At 37.8% G+C, this 19,451-nt stretch overlaps 2 protein-coding genes across 3 annotated transcripts in view; one reads left to right on the forward strand and one right to left on the reverse strand.

The window, feature by feature from the left end:
* LOC137298455 (NGFI-A-binding protein 1-like) overlaps positions 1–7,078 on the forward strand; it is a 63,997-nt gene extending 56,919 nt beyond the window's left edge. The window contains exon 12 of one of the 2 annotated variants that reach the window (XM_067830725.1): positions 1,327–7,078. In XM_067830725.1, coding sequence (XP_067686826.1) covers positions 1,327–1,919 — 593 coding nt within the window. In that variant the 3' untranslated portion in view covers positions 1,920–7,078. The remainder of the gene's footprint in view (positions 1–1,326) is intronic. The other variant, XM_067830724.1, reaches the window with a different exon arrangement.
* A 3,082-nt stretch (positions 7,079–10,160) lies between these two features.
* LOC137298454 (signal transducer and activator of transcription 5A-like) overlaps positions 10,161–19,451 on the reverse strand; it is a 51,495-nt gene continuing 42,204 nt past the window's right edge. The window contains exons 20-22 of the mRNA XM_067830723.1: positions 16,004–16,138; positions 14,899–15,044; positions 10,161–13,851 (exon numbers count right to left, since the gene is read on the reverse strand). Coding sequence (XP_067686824.1) covers positions 14,912–15,044; positions 16,004–16,138 — 268 coding nt within the window. The 3' untranslated portion in view covers positions 10,161–13,851; positions 14,899–14,911. The remainder of the gene's footprint in view (positions 13,852–14,898; positions 15,045–16,003; positions 16,139–19,451) is intronic.

Genomic DNA, 19,451 nt, shown 5'->3' on the forward strand with positions numbered 1-19,451 from the left:
ACAGTTTTCCTCTTTTTTTGCCTATGATATTCACTGTCAGTGTAATTGTTACCAATTCATTTCTCTTGCCCAAGAACTTTCTGGTTTCACAGTCATATTCTCATTATCAGGGTGCCTTTGTACAAAACAACCTTATTGGTATGGCAGTCATAAATCAATGTTAAGGTATAAGACTTATGATCACCTTAGTGCTAAGACTATCTTAAGTCTGTGTTCAGGTATGAGACTTATGATCACCTTAGTGCTAAGACTACCTAAAGTCTATGTTCAGGTATGAGACTTGCGATCACCTTGGTACTAAGACTACCTTAAGTCTGTGTTGAGGTATGAGAGTTACGATCACCTTAGTGCGAAGACTACCTAAAATCTATGTTCAGGTATGGGACTTACGGTCACCTTGGTACTAAGACTACCTTGAGTCTGTGTTGAGGTATGAGAGTTACGATCACCTTGGTACTAAGACTACCTTAAGTCTGTGTTGAGGTATGAGAGTTACGATCACCATGGTACTAAGACTACCTTAAGTCTGTGTTGAGGTATGAGAGTTACAATCACCTCAGTACTAAGACTACCTTAAGTCTGTGTTGAGGTATGAGAGTTACGATCACCTTGGTACTAAGACTACCTTGAGTCTGTGTTGAGGTATGAGAGTTACGATCACCTTGGTACTAAGACTACCTTAAGTCTGTGTTGAGGTATGAGAGTTACAATCACCTCAGTACTAAGACTACCTTAAGTCTGTGTTGAGGTATGAGAGTTACGATCACCTTGGTACTAAGACTACCTTAAGTCTGTGTTGAGGTACGAGAGTTACGATCACTTTAGTGCTAAGACTACCTTGAGTCTGTGTTGAGGTATGGGAGTTACGATCACCTTAGTGTTAAGACTACCTTAAGTCTGTGTTGAGGTATGAGAGTTACGATCACCTTAGTGCTAAGACTACCTTGAGTCTGTGTTGAGGTATGGGAGTTACGATCACCTTAGTGCTAAGACTACCTTAAGTCTGTGTTGAGGTATGAGAGTTACGATCACCTTAGTGCTAAGACTACCTTGAGTCTGTGTTGAGGTATGGGAGTTAAAATGACCTTAAGAATGCAAGGATTGCATTGTACAATGTCACCCAGGACTTATACTCTTGTACCATTACTTGCCTTGACTGACCTGTAACTGGAATATTGCTCTGATGATCATGGTCTCATGTGTCGTCTGCATGACGCAGCCACAGACGCACCAAATGTGTAATAATAACCTTTAAATCCTCTTTCCCCTCACTTTGTCCATTTACCCATGAATGTCCTCATTTTAATAATGCATGTTTTACTTCAGATTCTTCCAACTTTCCAAGTGGCAACTCTTCCCCAATGAACTCACAAGACGGAACTGAACTGGACTTTACAAAAGTAGCAGTTTATGCAGCAAATTTCCGTTCTTCAACTGCTCAAAAGTTCATGCAAGAGACCTTGTTTGATGAGGGTTTGAGAATTGCTCAACAGTATGGCATGGCTGATTTTGCAGAGGAGTTAAAGGAACTGAAATCTAGAAAAATTCCCAAAGAAAATGGTCAAGATTCAGATTCAGAAATGTCAGACACTGCGAGTGAGAGTGGGCAGAATGGACGGAAGAGAAAACATTCTGACTCTGAAACCCTTCCCGAAGAAAGGAATGGGAAAAGGGAAAAAGATGATTTGTCATCAGATGTGAAACTTCAGCATAACAATAACGAGGCCGACATTGCTCAAGCTCCAAAGTCTGCTGGCTTCGATACATCCCAGCAAAATTCCCTGCAGTCCACTTCAAGTGAAGAAAGTGATGACGACAATGAGGCTGATTCCATAAAAGGGAAGAAGGGCTATTTAGCACGACCGAATCACAATGGAATCAGAAACGAAATTTCTGAACCTCTGCAAAATGGGGACTGACATACGCTTCTTGCAAGACAATACAATGGCTGTGGCGTTAAAATTATCTGTGAATGTGTGTGTCGTATGTGAAAGCTGGAAAAGCAATTCTGTGAAATCTACATTGAAATGTCACGTTGTTTTCGCCAAGAATGTGACTATTCCATCGTCAGATCAGAATAGGTACTTTTTTCAACCAAGTCCAAGACTTGTTTCTGATTAGTCAGATTCTTGGCGAGACTGTTGTACTCAGTTTGTGATTGGTCCGTCGAACAGACCGCTGTTTAACTTTATTTTGTCACCTTTGACTCCTGGGAGACACTAAATCTAAGGGGAGACAACTCTGACAGGAAGGCGTAGATATTAGCCAATCACCCAATGCTGTTTCTGTACAAGTTGCCTCTCCTGTGATGGAGTCGAGATCATTGTCATCAGTGGCTTTATTATTACTCAGACATTTTTGCTTCCACCGTTACAATTTAAAAAGTTGTAAAAGCCTTCACCATCTGTTGCCAAACTCATTAGTTACCATGGAAACAGTACCCTCATCCATGCTATTACCAATTTCACACTTTTTAGTTACCTTTGTGATAAAATGTTTCATGAGATAATTCATTAAATAAAACAGTGTAAGTTGAAACATGATGCTGAAATCCAATACCATGAAATATGTTTTCAGGTAAATACTAATCTACAAAGATGTTTCAAATCAGTTTAAAGATGGTACAGTTATTTCCATCTGAAAGGTTTATGTCTTCACACGAAATATATTTTCAGGTAAATACTGTTTTACACTGGTGTTTCAAATCAGTTTAAGGTGGTACAGTTATTTTCTTCACATGAAATATGTTTTCAGGTCAGTACTATTCTACGTAAGTGTTTAAAGGTGGTATGGTTATTTCCAAATGAAATTTTTACATATAAGATGCAGTAAAAGAGAGGGATCAGAACAGTAAGGGATTAAATGAGGGATAAATATATCTCTATAAGAGAAACAAAAGGTATCAAACTTGACAACACAAAGATTTGAATGTAAACCAAAAATACATCATTTTGAGAGATTTAATATTAAGGAAGAAAATTGACAGAGATGGTGAGGTTCTGTTTCCATGGTTACAGTTGCTGCTGCTTGTGGCTTCCTCACGTCTCTCCTCTGCAATGGAGAACTTGTCCTGCTCTGGGCATACATGCGTATGTGCGTCGTGCAATGTGTTGTCGTGTATTTATTTGGAGAAACAGACAGTTTTTTGTCTTGCCGTTGTACATAGTTATTTATTTTCATTATTGAGATCATGTAGTTAGCTTGGCCTAGCAAGCAGAATCGAGATGAAGAATCATGGTTCAAATTATGGCCTTCCTTCCTGTTGGTCTGTTCACTCAAGTGTTGTTACAACAACTGTTTCCAAGAGACTTCTTGCAGCAGAGTTGTCTTGTTCTATTTCATGCTTGTCTTGTATACTCTATCACATGTATAGTAGACACTGGAATAATATTTGGCCATTTTCACAAAACAGTCAAACTTAAGCACTGAAATTATGCATGGGGAGAAAACATGGAAACAGTTCAACTGAAAATGGTATTTACTATCAGAATTTGAATTGTATTGACTTATTTTGTTAAACAGTTGTGAGAGTGGGAAAATCTAGAAAAATGTCAGTGAATTTATGAAGTTGTAAGTATGATAGCCTTAGAAACTGACCCAAAAGTACTCAGAAATCTCAGCCAAAAAACATAAAGGTTTTAAGAAGTATTCTTCTGGTGTACAGAACATGACACAAACATGCAATATTTCTAACCTGAAGTCATCAAGACATGTACACTGAATGGAATTAAATTCAAAAGAGCGGAACAGCCATTTATCACTTTTGTTCATATCAACTATGTTATTGCTGATGTTAATTTGAATTCTGAGGGTATTCAGTTTACTGTAGTTATCTTCATGAATATTACAAGAAGAGAAATGTAATGGTGAATTTTTTCATCTTTGACACTGACTCTGGTTGAAATACTTTGGGATGTCTACGGCAGCTATCATGATGGTGTGTAGGTTAGATGATGTCACTTTATGTCACACCATCCATCTTCCAGCCCCTCTCACTCCTCTCATAGACGTACTGAACCAAATCTACATGGGTTTGCGGAAACACACAGAGTTTATGGCCAGACAACTGTATGATTTATTTTGATGAGATGCAAAAATATGGTTCCGATTATTCAACCAAACTCTTATGGTGGTGTCTTCAGCAAACTGATCTCTTTGTCTTCTGGCAAACAATGGATATTTTTTCAGAACAGTAAGAAAAGTGCATTTGTCTGGCAAGGAAAGATTTGATTAATTATGATGACAACATCTATCTTTCTAAGCGTAATTTAACAAAATAAACAGGAGAAGTGTCAAAACTTGAAACATTCTGAATACATCAGCTTTATTTATTTAAAACTAAAACTTGCTTTGCGCTTATATTATGATTTTCATGGCTTTGTTCCTAGATGAAATATGGGAAGTGTTTCTGGTGTTTTGAAGAAACACAGATACTCAATACTATAGTCTCCCCACAGTGATTACACTCCGACATAATCGATTGGTGAAAACCACCTAAACAGTGAACTAGGACTGGAACCAGGATGTCCCACACTATCACCAGTACTAGAAAGCAATGATAGAGACATTTTGTCACTTTAGCTTCCAATCAAAGTTATTTGTCAGGATATTTTATCAAATATACATTTGTGACGTATGGGCTTATATCACTTCATATCACAAGCTAAGACCGCATCATGTCAAAACACTTAAATATGCTTTAAAAAACAGTTGTCAAAATGCTTAAATGTCATTAAATAGAGACAGAAGGCATTAGCCATTGTTTTCAGTCGTCATACAGTGGTGGCCCACATGCACAGTGTGTAAATCTATTTTTTGTCACCATTTCTGGTGATTTTGCAAACCTATTTCTAACAGCAGGCACACTCAGTCAAAGAATGCGAGAACCTCAGACTCTGCCTGAATCAGTTCTGTTGACAGGTTCCTTTGTTATTATGTCGACAGTAGTAACAACTAGACACAGGTCTGAGACTGGACCGTATTTCATCTGTACATTACGATATTAACTTCATGCAAGTGATTTTGTGAACATTTTGCAGTTACGAGGAGTGATAAATGCCTATATTCCCAACATATCAACACTAAATAACACAGGGGAAGCTGAAGACAAGAATCAGTCAAATTTCACACTGAACATTTAAAATCTGTTCAAAGGGTTTATATTTTCGTCATATTTGACTTAAACCTAACTTTTCAGACAAAGCTGTCTCTATATTTCTTTTTGGTATGTGATAGTTGTCTTTTAATCCCATGATCAGGTATGGAAGTGTATGAATATGTTGTTTATGAAGAAACCATGTGACCACAGATCGTCATGATATATATATTATATATACACACTGTGAAATAGTTGAAGCAACAAAAAAACATTACATTCCACAAGTGTTTGTCTGTTGTTATAGTTGTATATCCTTGAATAAATTCTTCATTGTAAGATGAAATCTTCAAAAATCAGTTTTAAACTGAGTAGTGGTAGAATTATATTGGAGTATAATTACCTCCCTTCAAGTTAACAAATTCAAATTTGTGGTTAGTGGGTGTTTCTTGCATTAGTGTGATTCAAGTGTTTTAAACTTCTTACATGTTCACGTTTGTAGGTTACTGATGGACAACATATGTAGCCAATAAAATCACAGCAAACATTCTCCAATGCCAAATCAAAATATCAGGAAGTAAAGAGTAGGTCCATCTTTGCCATGTGATACAGATTTTATCAGCCTACTTTCAGCAGGCATCTTAGTCCTACAATCATACAAGTGCTATGTGATATGTTTTGTCATATTGAGTCAAAATCAGCAATTTGAAAACTGTTTCAGACCGTAATAGATGATTTATGAGGACAATTTTTGAACATTAGTTGCCCTTCTTGAACTCATGCTTCCAAGAAAAGTAAAGGACCTCCTATTCTTTCATATTACTATACTACATGTAACACTATGACAGATTAACTATGGTAAGAGAATGCAATATGAAAGAATCAGGTGGTTCTTATCATGAACAATATAACAACTAAAATCGAAATGGAATCTTTGCCAAAGTTTGCTTGTCTCAGTGAAACCCACAGTTTCCATAAAAACACAACTTGTGGCTGTATCAAGAGAGGTGGTCGTGTTCGTCCCCAGTTGGGTATTAAGCCAGTCAGCCCTGACTTGTGTAAAACCCAAGAAGAGGCAGATAAAACCACATATATTCTCATGGCACTACTATGATGAATTTATCTTGCCATGTTCCATTTTGTCACTGTGAAAACTGAAGCTTATTGAAAATTTATAGAAAAAAGTTGTTCCACTGAGCTGAAGTTTACTGGTGTTTTGTCAAGTGACTAGCTGACATTTTTTACTTCATGGCGGTATAAAGAATGTATTCTCCCACTTGGAAAACCATGAGCAGCTTGTTTTCTTTGTCTGGGTAGGAAGGTTTATTTCACCCTGTCTAATCATATATCTTTTTCCTCCCATGCATGGGATATGTGATGTTTTGAAGAAGTAAGATCTCAGCATGAACACTGACTTTAAAATAACGATCTTTCATCATTTGTGGACAAAATGGAAAATCTAACAAATACTTTACTGTGATTATACATCATGTTTGAGTTGAAGCTGTGATTTTTCCAGTTTCAGGTTACATTTATTTAAATTTATACTGTCCATATACGAAAACGGATATTTTTTTCTGACTCACCCACTAATCAAACATCTATCCAAAACTATTGAATAGATTTAGTTTTGTGCAGGGACTCTGATACACTTTTTGTTAAATTTGATTTAATTGTTGACTGATGCAGTTCCAGACAGCACCGACATTACCTCTTATGCATTTAGTTAAACTAACATTTGAAGTGTATGCACTTTTTGGAATGAGAATCAAGTAATTTATCCAATGGCCATTTCATTTGCCTTAGAGTCATATTATATTGTAAATAACATGTGGCAATCAATATTCTTGACTTTTGTTACTCTCAGTATGGAAGGATGAGAACCTGTTCTTGTGGGAAATATTCTGTTTTTTTAAATGTTTTTGTTAAGTCTTGTTCAATTCTCATGTACTTGATTCTGAAAATAAAGTACAGTTACAATGATCATTGTTTCATGTTGGTGAAAAGAGGTTTAGCATCGTTGACAAAACTGATGCACTTATACATACTTGCATATACTTCTCATCAAAAGCTTTGACTCCCTGTCTATATGTTATGTGTGGTTACATGAAAGATTGATTACTCCTCAAATATGCATGTGAACAGCTTTTTATCCCCCCGGCATGTAATGCAGGGGGGATATAGTCGACGCGTCTGTCCGTCCGTAATCATTTTGTTTCCGGAGCATAACTCAGAAACCATTCAATATTTTCAGACCAAACGTAATAGATATAGTAATCTCAGCCCATAGTTGTGCCTTTTGCTATTTACAGATTTTTGGCATTTATATTTTTGTTGTTTTTCCATGGCACATTTTGGTGTTAGTCTTTGGTGGGGTGGTCTTCGTTTCTGGAGCAGAACTCAAAAACTGTTCAATATCTTTCTGCAAAACTTGGTATATATATCAATCAGAACCTAAAGTGGTGCCTTTTGCTATGTACAGGTTTATGTGATTTATTATTTTCTTGGTTTCCATGGAAATGTTTCAGACATAGTCTCAAAAAGTGAGAGGTATGTTTCGTTTCCGGAGCAGAACTCAAAAGCCGTTCAACATTTTTCTGCAAAACTTGGTAGATATATCAGTCAGAAGCTGAAGTGGTGCCCTTTGCTATGTACAGGTTTTACATGCCAGGGGGGATATAGTCGCTGCCTCGTCTGTCCGTCCGTCCGTAATCATTTTGTTTCCGGAGCATAACTCAGAAACCATTCAATATTTTTAGACCAAACTTGAGAGATCTAATGATCTCAACCTATAGTTTTGCCTTTTGCTGGTTACAGAGTTTTGGCATTTTTATTTTTTTTCGTTTTTCCATGGAACATTTTGATGTTAGTCGAAATGGTGGGGCAGGCTTCGTTTCCGGAGCATAACTCAAAAACCGTTTAATATTTTTCTGCAAAACTTGGTAGATATGTGTGGCAGACCCCAAAGTGGTACCTTTTGCTATGTACAGGTTTTTGTGATTTATTATTTTCTTGGTTTCCATCGAAATGTTTCAGACTTAGTCTCAAAATGGAGGAATGGGCTTCATTTCCGGAGCAGAACTCAAAAACCCTTCAATATGTTTCTGTAAAACTTGGTAGATATGTGTGGCAGGACCCAAAGTGGTGCCTTTTGCTATTTACAGGTTTTTATGATGTATTATTATTATTCTTTGAACATGTTGCTGACTTTGTTTCTGGAGCACTACTCGAAAACCATTTCATACATTTCAAAAGACCTTGGCAGATATACAAGATTTTTTCTGATTACAGATATATGGCATTTATATTTTTCATGAATTCCATGGAAACAATTCAGACTTGGTCTAAAAACACAATAAGTAATTGTCGGATGATTTGTCCTTTCAAATATGTGGGGGCCGGTGGGGGATATGTCATCTTCTGATGACTCTTGTTGTGATTTATTATTTTCTGGGTTTCCATGGAAACGTTTCAGACATAGTCTCAAAAGTGAGAGGTGTGTTTCGTTTCCAGAGCAGAACTCAAAAGCCGTTCAATATTTTTCTGCAAAACTTGGTAGATATATCAGTCAGAAGCTGAAGTGGTGCCTTTTGCTACTTACAGGTTTTTGAGATTTTTTATTTTCTGGGTTTCCATGGAAACGTCTCGGACATAGTCTCAAAAGTGAGAGGTGTGTTTCGTTTCCGGAGCAGAACTCAAAAGCCGTTCAATATTTTTCTGCAAAACTTGGTAGATATATCAGTCAGAAGCTGAAGTGGTGCCTTCTGCTATATACAGGTGTTTGTGATTATTTTCTCGGTTTCCATGGAAATGTTTCGGACCTAGTCTTAAATTGGAAGGATGGGCTTCATTTCCGGAGCATAACTCAAAACCATTTCTTATCTTTCAACAGATCTTAGCAGATATATGAAACAGATCTTGAAATTATGACTTTGCTGGTTACAGATATATGGCATTTATAATTTTCATGAATTGCAAGGAAACAATTCAAACTTAATCTAAGAAAACAATGAGTAACTCTCAAATTATTTGTCCTTTCAAACATGGGGGGGCGGGGGGGTTATCTTCTGATGACTCGTGTTAGAATTTTAAGAATTCTCCAATTTGTCACTAGTTCATTAATGACAATATTCTATTGAAATGTATGAATTTATTTACAACACATTAGTTCATGTGTAAACAATACCTGTAAATAGAATGGAGTATTTAGCAAAATTTAGTTTATAACAGTTACCTCAAGTAAGTGGCTATCGAGTCTAAACTTTTGATGGGAAGTATTGTTCATACGTGCATGCATATGCAGCTGTACTCATTAATCCTGGTTTTATCATGCTAGACCACCAGTTAGAATAATATGGACATTTAATAGATACAAGTCAGTACGGTTGTCATATTATAAGTTATCACATCGTGTCTTGGGAAATACGGGGTTTTATCAGTCCCAAGTAAGGTTGTATACAACCTTGTCGATGCACGCTTTTCTCCCTTTGCGTCGTCACCGAGGCGTAGCGGGGTGATATGACTTTCGCAGCGGATCGTGATGGATGTACATGGTATTTTATCACGTCACGTGGACCAATCAAAACTCGACATTCTTACATGAGGCTAGATAACCTCAAATATCACAATGCTGTCTCTTTCTCCATCCCATGGAAATGGTTCTCGTTTTATACACTTCCTACCATGCACCAGGCAGGGCAACAAGAACTAGTATCATTTAACATTTTCAAGGCCAAGGTATCAATTGACCTCCTCTCAGACACCACCCGAAGTTAGTGCAGTGTGCACTTTCTCTAGGAAACTCGAAATGTGTTTGCAAATCTCTAGGAAGCTATCAAAACATTGTATCCTTTTGGAGATATTATTCTATTTTTTGTGCCTGTTCCAGTTCTTGAATGCCTTCAAGAAGATGGCTCTTAATCGGAACTGGTCCAACAGCCCAGTTCGAAGTGTCAACAGTTTGAAAGGTCTATTAAAACACAGTTATTCTTCAGTTCTTTCTTATGATGGGGTTAGAACAGGTCCCGAAACGCTGTACTCCAAAATGAAACAAGAAAGATGTAACCCAGAAATAAAATCTCTGTTTATTCAAACTTGATTTTTATGGGATCCATAAAGATGAGGGCCAGGAAGGTGGTTGTCAAAATGGTGAAGGATATTTGTCAGATGGCTCTTCCTGTTCAGGGTCCCCTCAACTGTCATGAAGTCCAGTTTAGAATCATATATGATACCTTGCCACTATGGCTGCAACAATTCGGTTTGATTCATCAAAAGTCAAATTGAACACCTTTGTTTTGATTTTTGATAACCATTATCACTATTTTGATTTGATATTTAAATACCTATTTCCACAAAGCTAGAACATAATTTTGACGACAACTCGAGCAGTTTTGTGTGCTGAAATAAGGGAAACTGGTGATTGGTTGATGCTGGGCTTAGTATCCAACGAGACTTTGGAGTTTTGGAGGTACATCAAATCTGATGTTTTTACATGTATGAAGAATCAAGTAGAAAATGATTGGGTCCAACATGACAAATAAAATCAAATCGAGGTCTGGTTGAATCGTTGAAGCCCTACTCATCACGCCTTGTCAAAACCACCAGCAAATGGCACTGAAGGATAAATGTTCAGATCATCATATGTCATATTATGACATATATAGACAAGCTGATAGTAGTAAGTTATAGGTAAGAGGAACTGACTTTTGTTGGAACATTGGATTTTCCTCCAAGATTGCAAGTTCCAGTTCTAATTCCAGGTGAATTAAAAGCTCTCAGCTATGTCTAGGTAACATCTTTGTCGGGTGAACTTGCTTGAAATCCAGCGGCGCAGTGCATGTCAGTGCACAGTGCATGTTGAATGGGTAACTCCAGTATTCTATGCCTCCTATAACAACCCTGAATCTTGTTAACGGAGAAAATATGGACTGTGCTAATACCACTCTGTTCCCATGTACAATACGTCAAGGAATTTGCTCTCTTTTTTTTCAACAATTTTATTTAATAGATACAAGTCAGTAGGGTTGTCATATCATCAAATATCACAATGCTGTTTCTTTCTCCATCCCAAGTCCACTATAATGTCAAACCATATCGTTACCATGGTTATTGTGGCAGGGCAGCACCAACTCCTGATGAAAGGTGTAGACATCACCTGAAGCATATCTGCTATACTCAAACATCTAGGCACTGTCCAATGCTAAGATAGGTCAAAAGCCTTTGTAGAAACAATTCTTCAACTTGAAACTCCTAATTCGATATGAAAGTATGCAATAACAATGTTATCACCATGCACCTATATCTGTAACATACCCTTCTGCATTACATGCAAATACTGACATGCTGAGAAATAAAAGTGTCAGTAGACATGTTGCCATACCAGCTTGTGAGAAACAAACACAAGATTTCTTGGTTAAATGGCATGATATAGGATAAAACTGAAAGCGAGATTGTGTGTCAGACACAATGGCATGAAGTTGAAACAAGGGAGACAACTCTGCACCTTCACAGTTGCCACCCACTTGATTTCTCACAGAGTTCAGTCAGTTCACAGTAATCCATGTACCTTCTTGCATCCTTTACTGAGTATATACAATTTTATTCAGATTAACAAATGACAAAGTTTGTCATTTACATCTGGGTCTGAACTCCCATCCAGATTGCAGCAGACCACAAGATACCTGTAAATGTACCAACAGAGTCCTTCCTGGAAACCCAGGTGAAACTGAAGTGAGTGACTGGGAGTCACTTAGTTACAGGTATCTTTGTCTCACATTGTTGGATTCTCATATGTTTACAGGTCAAGCTGGAATCCATGGAGAAGAATAATTGCCACCATCACATGGTGTAACATTTATGTGAGTAATTGGGATAACAAACTGTACGCGCACATGAACAAGTTTGGTAATCAAAATGGCAAAAATGTGTAGAGTCAGCCCACAGTTGGAACTCCTACTGTGTGACGAACTCATAAGTAGTTGCATTACTGACAAGAATTTCAGACAACACCTGCATAAATCTGTACATTCTTGTCTTGTTTCTACAAAAATATCCATGGCCAAGGTTATTTTACATAATGGATACCATGTTTAGTTAACATGTGTATACATTAACAAATACTATTTCACAAAACTAATCCCAAAATGTTATTTTACAAAGTAATAATTGAACTGCACTCAAAACTGTTGTTGGTAACCAGTTTCATATTCGCTTTGCATGTGTCATTCATGGCCATATAACACCAGCAAATGGCTCTAAACGATGTACACACATAATAATACCCAACACGATTGATATGGATAAATCAATAACCAATCAATAATCATGTACAAGTGAATAGAAAGACGGTGAAGGTTACAGATATATTATATATATGTTGTACCTAAAACACTCTATGGAATGCTAGCCAAATCAATATTTTCAGTTCCATAATGTCAGACTCACTATCAATTCCTTCAACTGTTTCACGCTGATGATAAGATCAGTATACACTGGAATGAAAAATAACTGTTGTCTAGTGACAGTCTTGCAATGCTGATACGCAAAACACATTGATGAATAATAAGAACTAAAAACTGTTTTAAATATACTTTTAAGTCTGTTTAACAGCAAGTAGCAAACTAAATCAACAAGCAAAACAAGTACACTGTAACAAGGGAGAGCACTCTGCTTGTTTCCAGATCTCAAGCAAGAGCAAAACAATCCAAATGAAATGTGAATATAAATCTGTGAATGAAAATAATTGTTAAAATGTCAAACAAGCATGATAAAAGATATTTGCAGGCTTTTGTTTATTTTTATTATAGCAAACTCCAAAGCCTGCATTCTGGAAAAAATGCAAATAGACAAAGAATAAGAACATTTTCAACTTTAACGAATGTTGGTGAATTTGGCATTCAACAAAACATGTATTTTACAATTCATTACAAAGCCTAGTCTTAACATGAAACAGTTCTGTCATGAAGCAAGCTTTCTGGCCATTCAGGACCAGATGTCCCCTTTCATAAACTGTAGACAGGAGGTGACAATATATTTAAACCGAAGAACAAGCTTCATCAAAATATGACATAGTAATTTTCTGTACACAAAGAGAAGCAATAACTATGAGGATCTTAATCATGAAATGAGTTTGCCATATTTGTATGTACAATACAACAGGTTACATGAGTTTGTGCCTCAAGAATATTGTCTATTGAAGTCCTCCTACCTCCAGATGGACCGTTAGTCTCACTTGAAGCTTTGAACAAAGATCCTTTAATTGACCAAAAGGGTGAGAACAATTGTTGTTTCTACATGAAAGACACCCCAAAACATGTTTTGACACACAGACTGACAACTACAACTGAAATATGCCTGACTATGGCAAAATTCAGACCTTCTTGATCATCAGCTGTCATACAATGTGCATTCAACTAGAGGCCAGACATTCTGTGACTCTACAGACAATCCTGCATGTTAACATGTCACCTGATTTACCCTTTCATTACCAGACTGCGATTCTTATGTACAGAGGGAAACAAATTAGCTGTTGTGTTGGTATTCTGGCCAGACAGGACAATGAACGTCCACTTGATTGTTAGTATCAAGCTGTAGTACAAGAGGCAAAGTCCAATGTGAAACAAGCGGAGTACCCTTGATACTGAACATGCGATTGGTTAAACGATGAATCAAAAGAGGTTGAAAACTGTTTCAGGGGAGATAATTCTGTTACAAGCTGAAGTGTACTTGGTAGAAGCTGCAGCCCATCTAGCAGTCACCTGTAAGAGAATCAATATGGCGCTAGAAAAATTGGCCCATTACAAAACACAGCCTTTCTCAATTCTACAGACGACCATACTTTGTGTTCTGCTTGTGTCAGGTACATTTTCTAATATTAATTGCTGATATATACACCCATCAGAAGTTTAGACTCACTAATGTCAATTTCTGTCAACTGTTCTAAACCAGAATTTACAAAATATTCCAAACTGTTTAAAGGTTCTGTTATTTGAAGGTTTAGATACTGTTCAAAAAGTGTTGAAAGATCTGAAATCTGAAAATTAGAATTGTGGAAAATGGCAGTCTTCAGACTCGATTAAAAGCTGCTAAGTTCCTGTAGTGTCCTTATCTCAAGTCTTATTCCATAGGAATGAGATAAGGACAAAACCTTATGGGCGAACAACTTCTTTATTTGGGTGGAGTGACGTTTCAATACAGCTTCTTGTATCGTTGTCAAGCAAGTAAGAGGCCTCCTACTTGCTTGACAACGATACAAGAAGCTGTATCGAAAGGCGCTCCGCCCAAATAAAGAAGTTGTTCATCCATAAAGTTTTGTGCTTATCTTATTCACCAACTTCTAAACATGCCTCTCAAAGAAGTTGTCCACTGGCATGGTTCATCAGCCTGAAAAGACTGACAGCCAAATACCCAAGTCCTTGTTGTAACCGTCCTGGATGTGCACTGATGATCTGATCCATTTACTTGATCCATGTTTCTGGACAAGATTTGCTAAGTAGGCCTCGGGAACTTTAACCTCATGAATTACTCCATTGCAGCTTGTGTACTGTTACATGTAACCTTATCAAGTGTGTGAGTTGGGTGCATGATGACATGAGGAATTTGAACTCTGTTTATTGATCCAACGCAACTTGTGTCCTGTTACTTGTAACTGTAGCATCAAAACACTTCCCACTGACACCACAGTTTGTAAATTCAGATATATACTCTGGACCAGAGTCAAACCTGCCGCTATCGTCAACACAGAGAGCTGTTAATTCTACTCCTTCCCCATCCTCAGGGCTAAGATTGTTGTTATGGCTCCTCACCTGCAATGCTGGTTCACGTAGTGGGAATGTGACTGTTGGTCAGCAGCTCATTCACATTGATCTGCCCAAAGTCATCAGGATAATTGTAGTCCATGTCACCCATGAGGAAGTCATCCAGTTGAATGTGATTTGTATCAGCTGTCATCCTAGGAAACAAACAAGGTAATTATTGCCTGAAATGAGGGAGTTTCACACCAAGTTATAATCAAGGTCACAGTGGTCAGTTACAGACATGAAAATATATATTTAGAAAGCCCACACATACCACTCATCTTCATAAAAATAGAGACTTGAGAACTCGGAGACAATGGAGCTATAGTAAAACATATTATGCTTAAGATGACTGCAGAGTTATCCTACAGAGCTATGAGCAATCACTGAGCTATGATATGATCACTGAGCTGCAACATGACCACTGAGCTATGACAAGATCTCTGAGCCATGATATGATCCCTAAGCCATGATTATGATTCCTAAGCCATGATTATGATCCCTGAGCTATGATATGATCACTGAGCTATGATGCCTGAGCTATGACAAGACCTCTAAGCCATGATATGATCCCTAAGCCATGAGTATGATCCCTGAGCTATGATATGATCCATGAGCTATGACATGATCCATGAGTTATGATATGATCCCCGAGCTATGACGTGATCCATGAGTTATGATATGACCTCTGAGCCATGACATGATGCATGAGCTATGACATGACCACAAAGTTATGATATGATCCTTAAGATTTATGTCTACTGATCTAAAATATGACCACTGATCTTTGACATGTTTCCTGAACTAAGACATGACAAATGAGATATGATATGTCTATGGATGTAGGACATGACTACTGAGCTATGACATGTCTATTGGTAGGTATATGACCCCGAGCTATATGTCTATGGATCTAGAAAATAACTGAGCCATGATATGTCTGTGGATCTATGACATCACTAATGAGATGTATGTCTATCGATATAGGATAAGAGTAGTCAGCTATATGTCTACTGATCTAAGATATGATCATTGAGCCTAAACCACAGAGCTATGACCATCAATGTGTCCACGGATGTACAGGGATGTAGTAAAGCACAGTAGCGGAACTTACTCCTCCATGTTCTGCTGTGTGCTGTGGACTGAGCCCGGACTCCGGTCATAGACGGTTGTGGCAGGGGAGAGTGGAGACATTAACTGGGGGGTCTGCGGGTTGTCATAGTTCATTGGAGCACCATAGGGAACCGGACTGAAACAGAACCAGAAAATATTAAAAAATTCTAGAAAGATAGTCAATAGATACATGGCTATCTGTATTAGGTTAGACTTTTCTATACCTGTTGCACTTAATATGGTCTAGTTAAGAATCCTGATTGACAGACAGGCAATGAAAGAGTCCTGTAAGTTCAAACTATGGGTCGAAGTAAAAATTTGTTTAATGTATGATCCTGTGACATCGGTGTTGTTTTAAGGGATTAAGAAAGAATGGAGACAAAGGATCTCATGAAAATGCATTCAGAAAGACAGCAGATCAGTCTCAACAGCGAACAACCTAATCTCCAAAATACCTGGAGACCACATCCATGGACCTGTACATAACGAAGTCAAGATGGATGTTTTGACTGTACCAAAAATACTGACTGTCCCCACACAAACCTCGGGGTTGACATTGCAGTCTCAACAAGGATGTGGGGAAACAATATCCCAACCTTTCCTGGAAGACAAAGTTCTTGGAGGGTGAACAAGTACTGAATGAGGCAAAGATGATTCAGAACAATGTTGGCCAAAGATGAAATACACAGATTTTGGAGAGACGACTACCCGGTAGACAATGGTAGATACCTTGTAGCTCAAGCTTGCAAATAACGACCTGACATTGATGGAGTATCTGGACAATGCCTCCTATTCTGTGAAGTTGTTGAGCTCATGATTCTTGGTTCTGGTATATCTGTGTTGCTTGTATGCTCTCATTTCCCCCAATATGTATTGCATTATTTAGTTCAATTCACAAGGAAAAAGTCATTTGCTTCATCTATTCTTGTCTGAAATCGCTTCCAGGTGAACTTTGTTCGTTTTGCCAACATTGTTATGCTGTTTGACCCAGGACTTTAAACTTTTAACATACACACATCTGTTAATGAATGTACTCATCTTGTTTCTTGGATTACAGAACCAATCAAATGTGCTCTATGGAACTGAGGTTGTTACAATACTGAATGACTGAGTGAGGTTAGTTTTACACCACACTGTGCAATATTCCCGCAAAAATGGCAGATGTCTGTAAATAATAAAGTCTGGAAAAGTCAATCTGGTGATCAAAAGCATGAGCATTGCTCTACACAACTGGAATATAATGATGTGCGGGTCAACCCAAATCAATTCTACCCTAGATCTTCACAGGTAACAACACTGAATGAATACTCTGATAAACTCTGAATGAATAAACTACGACTACACACTTTCAGTATGTGATCAAGACTACAACAAGTCAAACTTTCTTACTTCTTACTTTCGCTATAACTGAAGGTAAAAAGTCCTAAAAAATCTAACAAAATAGACAGTAATTTCTAACAAAACGATTGTCACAAGGACCACCATCGACACCACCAACCTACAAGAGATGGATCAGTCGGAGACTGTTGATAGAAGAAAAGTTCACTTCAATCTAGTGTATGTGTGTACTGTATACCATACAGAAAAATTATGAGGTTTTTCAAACAACAATGGTGTAACATGTCAAGGGGAGGTAACTCTATCAGTTAGGAGGGAGGCATACCACTAGGGACAGCTATGACTTAGTGTTAAAACTTTCATTTCATTTTCTGTATGTGTCTGTGGGACCACAGAATTAAGGCATGCTGTAATTTTATGTGATCAAGACTACAAGTAGTCAGACTTCCATGTTTTACAGGAAGTCAGAGTTGCTAAGTTGATTAGAGTGTTATCCATTAGGTGCCTAATGCTTACAGTGTGGACTTGAATCCCAGACAGGATTCAACCTTCCAAAAAGTATTAGAATCTGTACTGAAAAGTCTGTTCCCAAAAACGCTACAATTCTGAATGTCAAAAATAAGTAATGTTTTTTTTTCGTAATTAATATTTTATTTCTGAGTCCCTTTTACATGTAGAACAGATACTCTAGGTAGAAGCAATACTACACCAGAGATGAAAGGGCAGATGTTACATAAATAAGTTCTGTTACTGAGGTTCATATTAAGGTATGATGGTATGGACTCAGAACATTTAAAAAAATGAACACTCACACCATACATACTGTAAATCATGAAATTAATGCGAGCATTTTATTAATGCGAAAAATGCGTCTGTACATGTGTCGCATTATCAAAATGACGCATTTCAGTCTGGGGGTGTACTTTTGAATAAACATCAGACAACGGATATCTCTTCTTGTCTTTATCATGTTTTATTGTCTTCAATACAATCAATACAGAATGAAACAACAATTTAGTCATCTTGTATAACATTAATTGACAAGCGAGCACTCGTTTCATTGACACTACTTGTTCATCGGCAGAAGCAGAAGTGTTGACACTACACACTACACCAGTCAATACAGGTCACTTCCTTATTACAGGTATAACATGTCAGTTATCACTGGTTACAGTAATCACTGTCAATTATTCAAAGTCATTGAAGCACATCAGCCAGACCGGACATTCTCCAGCCATGCAGGATCATTTCGTGATCTTTGCTCACCTTTGCAATCGCGGCCTCCATCCATTTGGCATGCAGAGGCTTCATCACACTTATTCGTAAGTCCACATGTGTGTCCTTTTTGGAACCTGTCAAACTGTCTGACACCTTGTTGGTGTACCAATTAATGAATTGGTTCTTCATGGCCACCTTGAATTCACCATTCACCGACAAATCCATGGGCTGTAACTCTCCTGTGCATCCTGCGGGCACAAATCTTACTTCAAAATGGTTTTTTTTCAATCGATCCAGGACATTTTCACGCCTGTGCGCTGCAAAGACATCAAAAATCAATAACGATTTTTGTCTCACTCCAAGTCCAAGTTGTTTTTTTACTTTTTTTGTGTGTGGGATTAGCACATTGTCTATGTAGGTAAGCATAGTTTCCTCTGTGCTCCAATGATTGGCCGAATGAGTCATGTGCCACTCCTCTGGAAAGTTGTGATTGGCCTGACACTTGTTTGTGGTACCCTGGTAAATAACTTGCTGGGGGAGTAAGATCCCTGAAGCGGAACTGCCAAGGACCATGGTGATTTCCCGTTTGTCTTCCACTCCGGCTACGTCCACTTGTTTTGCATTGACAATTCCACCCGCCGCTCTGATCTCCTTCACGTGTTCATATACAAGTCTGTCCAACTCCCCTAGCAGTAATGGACAGCCACGTGACTTATGGTCAAGTTTGGTGATGTCTTCATTAGGCTTCACTTTACTCTTTGCAACGATGTATGCTTTCTTCATAACACGAATGGCACTTTCCCCTAAACTAACATCTAACACCTTACTAAAGTGCTCCGCTGCACATGTGTTGCCATGGTCCACTGCATACTTGGCAATCTTGGCTCTTGTCT

The sequence above is a fragment of the Haliotis asinina genome, chromosome 10 (genome assembly GCF_037392515.1).
Source record: "Haliotis asinina isolate JCU_RB_2024 chromosome 10, JCU_Hal_asi_v2, whole genome shotgun sequence".
NCBI lineage: Eukaryota > Metazoa > Mollusca > Gastropoda > Lepetellida > Haliotidae > Haliotis > Haliotis asinina.